The sequence below is a fragment of the Megascapheus bottae genome, chromosome 35, assembly GCF_031878675.1.
Source record: "Megascapheus bottae isolate mThoBot1 chromosome 35, mThoBot2.hap1, whole genome shotgun sequence".
Classification (NCBI taxonomy): domain Eukaryota; kingdom Metazoa; phylum Chordata; class Mammalia; order Rodentia; family Geomyidae; genus Megascapheus; species Megascapheus bottae.
The window spans coordinates 1,469,999-1,482,760 of NC_143543.1; the positions used below are offsets into that span (position 1 = coordinate 1,469,999).

Genomic DNA, 12,762 nt, shown 5'->3' on the forward strand with positions numbered 1-12,762 from the left:
TATTATTATTATTATTATTGCTATTCCTGGGCCTTGAACTCAGGGCCTGGCACTGTCCCTGAGCCTCTGGTTGCTCTATTATTATTATTATCATTATTTTTATTGTTATTATTATTATTATTGCTATTCCTGGGCCTTGAACTCAAGGCCTGGACTCTGTCCCTGAGCCTCTGGTTGCTTTATTATTATTATTATTATTATTATTATTATTATTATTATTATTATAATTCCTGGGTCTTGAACTCGGGGCCTGGGCGCTGTCCCTGAGCCTCTAGTTGCTTTATTATTATTATTATTATTATTACAATTCCTGGGCCTTGAACTCAAGGCCTGGGCGCTGTCCCTGAGCCTCTGGTTGCTCTATTATTATTATTATTATTATTACTATTCCTGGGTCTTGAACTCTGGGCCTAGGCGCTGTCCCTGAGCCTCTTGTTGCTTTTTTCTTATTATTAATATTATTATTTATTATTATTATCCCTCCTGGGCCTTGAACTCAGGGCCTGGGCTCTGTCCCTGAGCCTCTTGTTGCTCTATTATTATTATTATTATTATTATTATTATTATTATTATTCATGGGCCTTGAACTCTGGGCCTAGGCGCTGTCCCTGAGCCTCTTGTTGCTTTCTTCTTATTATTATTATTATTTATTATTATTATTGACCCTCCTGGGCCTTGAACTCAAGGCCTGGGTGCTGTCCCTGAGTCTCTTGTTGTTCTATTATTATTGTTATTGTTATTATTAGTATTATTATTATTTTTTTTGCTATTCCTGGGTCTTGAACTCAGGGCCTGGGCGCTGTCCCTGAGCCTCTTGTTGCTCTATTATTATTATTATTATTATTATTATTATTATTATTATTATTATTATTATTGCTATTCCTGTGCCTTGAAGTCTGGGCCTAGGCGCTGTCCCTGAGCCTCTTGTTGCTTTCTTCTTATTATTAATATTATTATTTATTATTATTACCCCTCCTGGGCCTTGAACTCAGGGCCTGGGCTCTGTCCCTGAGCCTCTTGTTGCTCTATTATTATTATTATTATTGCTATTCTTGGGTCTTGAACTCAGGGCCTGGGCATTGTCCCTGAGCCTCTTGTTGCTCTATTATTATTATTATTATTATTATTATTATTATTATTATTATTATTATTATTGCTATTCCTGGGCCTTGAACTCTGGGCCTAGGCGCTGTCCCTGAGCCTCTTGTTGCTTTCTTCTGCTTCTTCTTCCCCTCCTCCTCCTCCTCCTCCTCCTCCTTCTCCTCCTCCTCCTCCTTCTTCTTCTTCTTCTTCTTCTCCTTTATTATTATTGCCCCTCCTGGGCCTTGAACTCAGGGCCTGGGTGCTGTCCCTGAGTCTCTTGTTGTTCTATTATTATTATTGTTGTTGTTATTAGTATTAGTATTGCTATTCCTGGGCCTTGAACTCAGGGCCTTGGCGCTGTCCCTGAGCCGCTTGTTGCTCTGTTGTTGTTGTTGTTGTTATTATTATTATTATTATTATTGCTATTCCTGGGCCTTGAACTCAGGGCCTTGGCGCTGTCCCTGAGCCGCTTGTTGCTCTGTTGTTGTTGTTGTTATTATTATTATTATTATTATTGCTATTCCTGGGCCTTGAACTCAGGGCTTGGGCGCTGTCCCTGAGCCGCTTGTTGCTCTGTTGTTGTTGTTGTTATTATTATTATTTTTTTTTTTTTTGCTATTCCTGGGCCTTGAACTCAGGGCCTGGGCGCTGTCCCTGAGCCGCTTGTTGCTCTGTTGTTGTTGTTGTTATTATTATTATTATTATTATTATTATTGCTATTCCTGGGTCTTGAACTCAGGGCCTGGGCGCTGTCCCTGAGCCGCTTGTTGCTCTGTTGTTGTTGTTGTTATTATTATTATTATTATTATTATTATTATTGCTATTCCTGGGTCTTGAACTCAGGGCCTGGGCGCTGTCCCTGAGCCGCTTGTTGCTCTGTTGTTGTTGTTGTTGTTGTTGTTATTATTATTATTATTATTATTGCTATTCCTGGGTCTTGAACTCAGGGCCTGGGCGCTGTCCCTGAGCCGCTTGTTGCTCTGTTGTTGTTGTTGTTGTTGTTATTATTATTATTATTATTATTATTGCTATTCCTGGGCCTTGAACTCAGGGCCTGGGCGCTGTTCCTGAGCTTCTTTCCCTCAAGATGGAGCTCTACCACCTTGAGCCACAGCTCCACGTCTGGCTTTTTATTTGTTTCTTCTTTTCCTGGCTGATTAAAGAGTCTCACAGATTGGCCTAGCTGGCTTCAAACCATGATTCCCCCAGATCTCAGACCGATTAAAAATTGCCTAGCAGTATGTCAAAATTCCCATAGAGAAGCAGAGGGATTTATTTGTCTTCTTGAGCAATGGAAAGCATTTATTCTCTGATCTCAGTTCCACTGACTTCTCCTCTAGAACTGGAACTGCTTCAAAATAAAAAATGGTGGCTCACGTCTGTCATCCCAGCTACTCAGGAGGCTGAGATCGGAGGATCGTGGTTCAAAACCACCCTAGGCAGGAAAGTCCATGAGCCTCTTCTCTATCATTAATCACCAAAAAGCCAGAAGTGGAGCTTTTAAGCAAAAAAGCTAAAGGACAGGCCCTGAGTTCAAGCCCTAATATTGGCATAACCCACCCCCCAAAATAACAAACACCATGAATAGTAATAATAATAATAATAATAGTCTACTAGGCATGTTTTTCTACCCATTTAATATAGAATACACTTTCTTGACATTAATACACAAATGTAAACTGAATGAAATTAGGTATTCAAGATAGAAGATAAATCTTACCTTAAATACTGACCTCAGTCTTCAGATGTGGCTATTTGTGCACACACACACACACACACACACATACACACACATATGCTTAAGAGTTCATTGGGTTTATTCTCTTGGCAAATAGCAGGCAAGTGGGTTTGTCAGTTTTACAGACTTCAAAGATCATGACCATATTTCATCAGAGCAGATCTTAATAGATGGGCAGATTTCACAAGTCTATCGATCTGTGGCTGTTAGCATAAGATCGATCGAGAAAGGCCAGCCCCTCCCGTGAGCACATCCCACCTTCCACCCCTCCCACCCCAAGAACCCCACTTCCTTAGAGAGGCGGGATAAAAGAGTGAAGGACATTCTCCCTGGCCTCAAAAAGCATGCTGGAATGCAGACACTCACCTCTGGCAGAAATCAAAAAAAGTTTCTCTCCACTCATTTATGTGGTTGTCTTCAGTCTTTGAAAGTATTTATCCAGCACAAACTGGTATGTATGCCTTGATCTCGATGGATGTTTGATGATCAGAGCCCAAGCAAGAGAACAAACAAACTCTCTGCACTGCATGACAAAATGTGTTCTGTACAGTTGTGATGAGGTGCCCCAAAACTTATTAGACTATTGTATTATTGTAACATGTTATTACAATAGTGATCATAGAATATGCACTATTAATATAATATATGCAAGATTACAGTACATAAAATAATATAATTATGCTGATGTATAATAGTATAATGTAATGTTATATAATATATGTTAACATATATTATATATATGTTATATATATATATATATATATATATATATATAACACACTTCCCTCCCTGGGCTGGCTTTGAACCGTGATCCTCAGATATCACCCTTCTGAGTAGCCATCAGCACCCAGGTTGTTGTTTTTTTTTTAATTTAAATTTATTTATTTTAAATCATAACTCTCTTCTTCCAAAGTTTCCATGGTGTTGATTTGGATCGTTATTTTTATTTAAAAAGAAAAGACCCTGAAGGAGACTTAGGTTTAGGAGAAAAGGTGGAGGGCCAAATTTCTTGGCCTTTGATCGACTTTTGATTTGCTTGAAATTGCCTGCTTTTTCTTTTCCTCTATCCTATCCAGCCTCCTCTTAAGATTCCTTAAGAACTAGTAAGGGCTGGGAAGATGGCTTAGTGGTAGAGTGTTTGCCTAGCACGCATGAAGCCCTGGGTTCGATTCCAGGGTACCACATTCACAGAAAAAGCCAGAAGTGGTGCTGTGGCTCAAGTGGTAGAGCTCTTTCCTTGAGAAAGCCCAAGGACAGGGCCCTGAGTTCAAGCCCCAGGACTGGCAAAAAGAAATTAAACATGTGAGACTGGTCACAAAGAATAATTTACACACACACACACACACACACACACACACACACAGATACAGGACAAGGGTCTATATTTTATTTGCATTCATATACTTTCCAAATAGAAGCCCCATGCAGGCAGTGATCTGAGTTATTGAATAAATTAATTCTACTTTATCCCTTATTCCTTTATTTCCTCCTGTAATAGAAAGATAATGTGGTTCAAGATCCACCCTTCTCTACCACCAGTTTTATTTACATTTGATTGGAACAATATACCCATTCTTGCCTCTGGTTTGATGTAAAGAATCTCTACTACATTCAAGGTTGGGTTTAAGTTGTCTTAATGTAACTGGGTCTTCGTGTCACTTGTGGGTACTGGGCTAGCACTCTACCACTTGAGCCACAGCTCTACTTCTGGCATTTTTCTGCATAGTTTATTGGAGAGAGTCTCACAGATTTTCCTGCCCAAGCTGGCTTCGAACTGTGTCCCTTGTCTGGGATTACAGATGTGAGTACCAGAGCCCAGCTTACTCCTTATCCTTCTCACAGCAGAATTCTAACCATGAACTAAACCAGGTGGGGGTATGTTAAATAGTATATCTTTTTCATGTAAACATAACCTGTAGACACAGGGTTTTTTTTTTTTTTTTTTGCAATTTTCCTTGAATTATTTTCTATTTAGGAGACTTTTAAATACCTTGGGTGATATAGTTGACTTCTATTTGCAAGGGAAATGAAAAGCTAAAGGCTGCTTCAACCAATTCAGTTGAAATAAAACCAATTCGGTTGAATTCAGTTGACTTATTCGTAGAAATAAAGGTAATTATTTTCACACGACACACAACGTTGGGTCACATTCTGAGAAATTGTTCATATCATCTTGGAAGATAAATCTTGGTAGAATTGCTAGACAGGTTTGCTCTATTTAACTAGGACAACGACCTGTAAAGATAGTTAATCATCATTAGAGTGATAGAAAATGGGGGGAAAAAACCCAACTATTTAAAGAGGGACTTTGTTTAACAAACAAATGGGGATCTTATTGCAGTGGCAGCAGGATTCCAAGTCCAGGTAAGAGCTTTAAAATTGTCTGATTTTCTACACTTTTCTGTGTAAGGTATTTCAAAGAAATTGCAAAGGAAATGAGGGTGGGTCAGGATACATGGAACAAATTTTATGCTTCCAGCTTCCAGCTTCTGTAGCCTTTATTAACTGTTAAGAAAACATCAGCTTGAGAGGTAGCTCAGGGGCAAAGTACTTGCCCAGCAAGTATAGTAGGGTTCGATTTTCAGTACAAAAAAAAATAAAAATAGAAAGACAATTCGTGGGGGGAAGAAAAACTCATCGAACTATAAGTTAAGGATAGAATTTTAAACTCTGTTCCTGTTACTGTTTAGACAAGTGAGAGTTCACAAGTCAGGAAGAATGAATCTTTCCTTTCCCTTCCGGCTGTGTCCAGTGAAATTATTGTTGAGTAACAATGTTTCTTTGATTTTTTTTAAAAAAATTATCTACACTGGACAATGAAGGATGGAGAGAGTTCATAGGCACATCTGAGAAGAAATAAAATGTATCTGAGTTACTTAAATAAAATGGATCTGTATTATCTGGCTCAGAGTGAGGGAAATAAACATACAAAAGATTTCTTTTTCTACATCCTTTCCTTGCCAATGAAACAAGAAAATACTGCTCAGTTTCCTCAGCATAAGCTCAGGGCTCTGTGATGAATTTTCTTTCTCCACTTCAGGGGGGAAACATGATCATTTTTTAAAAATCAGGCGGCTAAGATAACTGTGATACTTTTGGTATTGTCTAAGTGAGATATGAGCCAAAGGAGACTTAAGAAATCAGAATTGTTTTTTTTCTTTTCTTCTCCTCATTTCTAAAAGTTGCATGCTTATGCCAAGTCATCTGCCTGATACTGCTTTCCTGGGACCCATGAAATAACAAAGAAAAAGAAAACAACTTGGCAGAGGTAAACTGAGGCTGGTAAGACTCTACTTCCACACCCCACCCTATCCCACCCCAAGCCCCCTGGAGTAATTGGCTGCCATTTTGAGGGAAGAATAGCTAGTCTGTATCCAAATCCCTTAGATTCTTCTGCAGTCTCCCAAATAGCCACATCTTTCCAAGCCACAAAGAATACATTCAGAGGGAGATAAATGTACATCTCCAAATCGTGCTTTTAAAACGACAGTGTATGCCATCAGAAAGAATGGCCTCACCCCATTGGTAAGGAAATGGAAAGACTTGGAAAAAATGCTATTACATGAAGTAAGCCAGACCCAAAGAAACATAGGTTTCATGGTTTCCCTCATTGGTAAAAATTAGTATGCATCTAGGATTCTCCTAGCAGAGGATTCCAAGAGCTCAAAAGCTATGTGCATATGGCCATAGGGGATGAGACCAAGCGAAATGAACTCCAGGATATGGAAACAAGAGCTTTATCTTTGTGATTGTGGTTCTTAATGTACTATGTGCACTTATTTCTTTTCTCCTTTTTCTCCCTTATGGTTTCTCTCACATTGTTAAGGTATCTGACTTTGTTACCAGGTGTATTGTATATCATGTGTTTATTTGAAATAGCAAAGGGAAGGGGAAAAGTAAGCCGATTAGGAGGGTGTGGGAGGAGGGAAAGTGCAAGAAAAAACATGAGAAGGGGTATCAGTGTTCAAGAAGTAATGTACCCAGTACCTGACAAGTATAACTACAACCCCTCTCTCTATATTACCCCAACAATAAAATACAATCAAAGAATAAAAATTTAAAAAGACAGCACAGGGGCCAGGAGTTTGGCCTAGTGGTAGAGTGCTTGCCTAGCATGTACGAAGCCCTGGGTTTGATTCCTCAGTACCACATATACAGAAAAAAATGAGAAATGGTGTGTGGCTCAAGTGGTAGAGCAGTAGCCTTGAGATAGCTTCAGGACAGTGCCCAGGCTCTGAGTTTAAGCCCAGGATTGGTCAAAAACACAAAAAGAAAAGACAGCAGAGACGTTTTGGCTTGTGAATCAACCGATCCTGATAAACCTGGCTGTGTGGTTAGTGAGATGTTGTAATTTGTACTTTGTTGTCAGGAGTTGCAATTTAACACTTTATGGGAACTGAGGAGAGAGGTGGGGGGGGTTGGGGAGGAGAGGGAATGTTCCCATCTTTCCTGCGCATGCGCGCATGTGTGTGTGTGTGTGTGTGTGTGTGTGTGTGTGTGTGTGTGTGTGGAATATTTTCTCCCAGGGTTTAGAAGAACTATGTCTCTTCGTCATCTCCACAAAAGGAGGGGAAACGTGGAGAAAATGCAGACATGGTTAGATGGAACTCCTGCCATGGAAGATGGAACCATGACAGGAGGAGGTGACTGCCAGCTGTGCAGGGGGGTGTAGTTTGAGACAACACACCAAGAGTGGAGACTAGGACCTTACAGCTTTCATTGCGGGGAATGAAGAAGCTCACCTGGGAAGTGTGCATTTTGCACTGTGTGGAAGGAGTGGTCTTTGAAACAGGAATAAATAAATCCACTGAAATCTGAACCAGGCCTGGATTTGTGGGGACCATTTCCTTCCAGCCTTCAAGAAATATTTGCTTGATCAAACAAGGAAAGAACATGTTTGAGGTCGGGGGCAGGGGGGGAAGGAATCCCCAGCTGGCAAATCACTCCGACTCATCTATAAAGATGAAGAGCTAAAATGTGGCTACCCAATTCTTCCACCTTGGCCAATGAAATAGAAAGAGACACCCATGGAACTACGTCATGGAATGTGCCGAGGGCTGGTTGACAATCTAGGATAAATCCAACTTCATTCTTCCAAAACAATTCATTTACTCCACCCACGAGCTCCGCTTTCATCAATACTTTACAAATGAAATCCAGACCTGGTAGGGTACATGGAGTCCATGTTAGATGTCCCTTTTTAAGGAGTGTGTGTGTGTGTGTGTGTGTGTGTGTGTGTGTGTGTGCCAGCTCTAAGGCTTGAATTCAGGTACTAGGCAGTTTCCCTGAGCTTTTTTTTTTTGGCTAAAGTCTTGCCTGTTTTGCCACTTAGAGCCACAGCTCTACTTCTAGATTTTTCGGTGATTAATTGGAGATAGGTGTCTCAGGGCGTTTTCTGCTAGGCTACCTTTGAACTGCTCTCCTCAGACCTCAGCCTTCTGAGTAGCTAACGTAAGGTGTATTGATGCCATATACACACCCATGTTTAGACACACTTGAGGATACAGCCTCTGAGGTTGTCATCTAGGCATTATTCACTAACCAAGGTGAATAAAAATAATTAGAGATGTAGAAAATTAATATGATTTGTCATCTCTAGGGCCAGTCAAAAGCACTTGTGGAACAATGAAGAGATAATGTATAAAGTTGATTTCATAGATTCTCTTATTGGAAATTTCCTCCTCACTAAGAGTTCTTTCTAAGCCCCAACTCCGGAAGTGTAGCGGTGCCAGATCTCTGGCATGCTTGTTACAGTCACACAAAATAGGGGGAAAGGTCACATGCCACGCGACCATGGCTGAGATTTCACAAGATCTGGCTCTCTAATCAATCACCTTCAGAGCACAGACCTTACCTGGATGTTCTACTTTGGGTATCTTTATTGAGTTGATTGATTTCTGCATGTCTGCATTTATTTCATCAGTTTTTTTAATTTTTCTTTTGCCAGGCCTGAGGTTTGAACTGGACATTGTCCCTAAGCGTTTTTTTTTTTTCCTATCACTTGAGCTACAGCATGACTTCTGGCTTTTTCTGTGTATGTTGTGTGGGGGGTGGGAATCGAACCCAGGGCTTCATGCATACCAGGCAAGCACTCTACCACTAGGCCACCTTCTCAGCCAATATGTCAGCATGATTTTGGGCGCTTCATGTTGCTGAGTTAAAGGCCAGGTGCTGTCCACTCCTCTAATGCATATGTGTTGAATAACTTTTTCTTAATCTTCAATAATTGCTGAGTCCAGGAAATGTGACAATATACTGGGCCCAATGTCTTTTGATAGAAATGTGCCTATGAGAAGTTGATGGACCGATTCAGCACTGAAAATATGGTGTCCATATAGCCAGAAACTTCTATCCGTTTATTTGCCCTAGAAACTGTGTTCCAGCCTTTGCTAATTTGGTGTTTCCAGTATTTTCACAGAATATAACAACCACACACTGCAGCCATAAATAATACACATAACATAAACCTTCCATGAATACGGTAGGATGTGATCATTTTTTCCAACTTACTACAACTATCTTCCATACATGAGAAAGGCATATGCTGGCACTTTGTAAAATTATCAAAAAAAAAAACCAAATTAAACACACACATACATTTTGTAATCTAGGTCTATAGGGAACATAAATTCTTAATGTCTATAATTTATGTATATTTTGTTCTTATGATTTGAAGGATGACTCTGTTAATGTTATGGACTTAGTTCAAGTTTCCATAAATGTTGTCTCTTAGCTCACTTGTAACCTCTCCAAGGTTTGCTAGAACCCAGTAGAATTTTTTTTTTCTATTTTGTTTTGTGTTTGTATTTTTGTTCACCATCTACCTCCCCTTGTGTTTGGAACATAATAAGCTGTGAAGAAAATGTACTGATAGACCAATGGGTCAGTTGATTTCGACCTATGGTTTATCTTATTTCTGCACTGTATAGTGTTCAAATGTAATGAATTATACTTTGTTTTCTCCTGGATAGGTGCTTATTGCAAACCACGTATTTGGAAGCAACTGAACTCATAACACCAGTTTTCAACTATGGATCATAATCAGAATAAAACAGCAGAGACAAAGTCTCCAGGGAAAAGAAAAGACAGATGCTTTGATCAATTCAAGGTAAGATGAATATTATTTTTCAAATAAGTAAAGAGGGGATCTTTATTTATAAAACAAAACCAATTAAAGCTGGATGCTGGTGGCTTCCATCTGTTATCCCAGCTATTCAGGAGGCTGAGATCTGAGGATCCCAGGTTCAAAGCCAGCCTGGGCAGGAAAGTCCATGGGATTCTCATCTCCAATGAACCACCAGAAAACCAGAAGTGGAGCTGTGGTTTAAGTGGTAGAGTGCCAGCTAACTAACCTTGAGCACAAAAGCTAAAACCCCAAGGAGAAAAACCAAAAAGAGTAACAAAAAAACCCCCAAAAACCAAAATAACTTGAGCCCCAGACAAAACCTGTAAATGCCATAAAGTCTCGAGGGAATCAAGGAATCTATCACAGCCACCTTTTCACCAATATTTGAATATTTTCACCAATATTTTCTCCATAATTAACTTGGATCCAGCAGAATAAAAACCACAGAGCTTATTTTCCAATGGGACAGAAAACCACCAAAAAGTTCTATAAGCTTTGTTCAGGGACAGGGAGTTTGGCCTAGTGGAAGAGCGCTTGCCAAGCATGCATAAAGCCCTGGGTTCAATTCCTCGATACCACATATACAGAAAAAGCCAGAAGTGGTGCTGTAGCTCAAGTGGTAGAGCCTTGAGAAAGCCTAAGGACAGTGCTCAGGCCCTGAGTTCAAGTCCTAGGACTGGCAAAAAAAAAAAGAAAAGAAAGTTTGTTCAAGGATCAAATAGAAGTGGTATTTGCATTTCAAAATTTCTGATAAAAGCGATTCTGATGAAATATTTGAATAGCATTTTAAAGTATTGGTTAATAAAGTTGGCTGCTTTCTGCTTTGGGGAGATACTGTATGGTGTATCAAGATTTCAGTGGCTCGTACATTTCTTTGAGATGTTTACAGGAAAAGCTAGCGTGAGGGATAAGCAGAGAGCTCTGTGTATAACTGATTACTGCCTGCCTTCTCCAGTAAACAGCAGGAAAACAACACACGCAGCTATCATTTATTTAGCACTTTTCTGGACCAGTACTTTGTTTCTGTTCATGGATTTAATCCCTACCACAATCCCTTGTTTGTCTGTCTGTTTGGTCAATCCTGGGACTTGAACTCAGGGTCTGGGTGCTGTCCCTGAGCTTGCTCACTCAAAGTTGGTGCTCTACCACTTGAACCACAGATCCACTTCTGGTTTTCTGATGGTTTCTTGGAGAGATAAGAGTGTCATAGACTTTCCTATCAAGACTGGGTTTGAACCGCGATCCTCAGATCTCAGCCTCCTGAGTAGCTGGCGTGAGCTCTGAGGCACTTTATCAATAAAAATCCCAGCTTTGTTTTCCTAACTTCCCTTCTCTCGATTTTACCCCCATAGGTTGCATTTAGTCTGTCGTATTGCATAGGTCATAGTTTCAACTTGCTTGATTATGTATGTTCATTTGCTAATATTTTTTCCCTAAATACACATAAGCAAGTATACATATTTATTTAAGGAAATTTATTTAAGGGGATATTTAATTTAAATTTAAATATATGTATAAATAAGTTTAATTAGAATATATCTATCTAAAGGAATAAATACATTTCAGGAATTACATTGATATATATTTATTTATTTAGGAAATTTAAGGAGAAATAAATAGTTAATATGTATTTATTCAAGGAAATGCATATATTTATTGAGTGAAATAAATTTAAATCAAAAGTATTTATTGAAATAATAAACATATTTAACTATATTAGTTTATATTTATTTAAGGAAAAATAAGTTTATGTATGTATTTAAGGGAATAAATTTAATTTGAACATATTTATAAATAGATTTACTTTAAATATATTTACTTACATAAATAATATAATACATGTATTTATATATCAGTTTTTAAAATTTTTGTATTGTCGGGGTAATGTATAGAGGGGTTACAGTGACATTTACCTGATAGTAGGTCCATTACTTCTCACACATTGATATCCCTTCTCATGTTTTTGTCTCTATTTCCCTCCCCCACCCCCAAAATATGAGTTTATTTAAGCAAATAGATAAATTTAAGGAGGTGATTACATTTGTTTATATACAGGTATCTATTTAAGGAAGAATAATACCAAAGGAAAATAAAAGCAAAAGCAAATAATAAAACAAGTGGAAAATTTACTTTATGTAAAATGATATGTACAAAATAGATGCTATATATTATATATGCTATTAATGTATCATATATGGTCTATGTGGAAGATGTACTGATCATACATATTCAATATAGATAGTACAGATTGCCAGTCTATATAGACCATAGTATATATAATATATACAGCATATATAACATAATACCATACGTGTGATATACATCATGTATATTATATATTGTGTATAGTCTACACTGTATAGGTGATGGCATGGTATATATATGAGATGACATATAAATATATATATATGAGATGACATATGATACATAATAAATGACATATATGTATCACATGTATACATGTCACATGTCACATGTATCACCTATGTGTGGTACCTGTTATGTATCATATAACCTTGTATTAGATATTACATATATCATATATATTATTTATGTATAACTATATACGACATAGCATGTCTTACACTTTGCACCCCAGGGGTGTCGGCTGCCCTGGCCCTGTCTCTTCTCTTGGGCTGTTCTCACTGGGCACGAGTTCAGAGCTCACTCTGATATTTCCCATGAGAAGGCCTTGAGGACATGGCACACAGGCCCTCGTGTTGCATCTCAGCCTCAGGCCGGGCTTCTGGCCCTGGGCTTCAGCCCTGAGCCGGTGAAACTCCCCCCTCAGACCCAGAGAGACTGAGTCAAAGGC

General features: G+C 38.8%; 1 protein-coding gene across 6 annotated transcripts in view; it reads left to right on the forward strand.

Moving 5' to 3' along the window:
- The first annotated feature begins 3,158 nt into the window (after window positions 1-3,158).
- LOC150042477 (solute carrier organic anion transporter family member 1B3-like) overlaps window positions 3,159-12,762 on the forward strand; it is a 31,162-nt gene continuing 21,558 nt past the window's right edge. For 4 of the 6 annotated variants that reach the window (XM_090324536.1, XM_090324540.1, XM_090324541.1 and 1 more), the window contains exons 1-3: window positions 3,159-3,272; window positions 6,004-6,103; window positions 9,793-9,929. In XM_090324536.1, coding sequence (XP_090180662.1) covers window positions 9,852-9,929 — 78 coding nt within the window. In that variant the 5' untranslated portion in view covers window positions 3,159-3,272; window positions 6,004-6,103; window positions 9,793-9,851. Of the gene's footprint in view, window positions 3,273-5,036; window positions 5,186-6,003; window positions 6,104-9,792; window positions 9,930-12,762 lie in introns of those variants that run through there. The other 2 variants (XM_090324539.1, XM_090324537.1) reach the window with 2 other exon arrangements.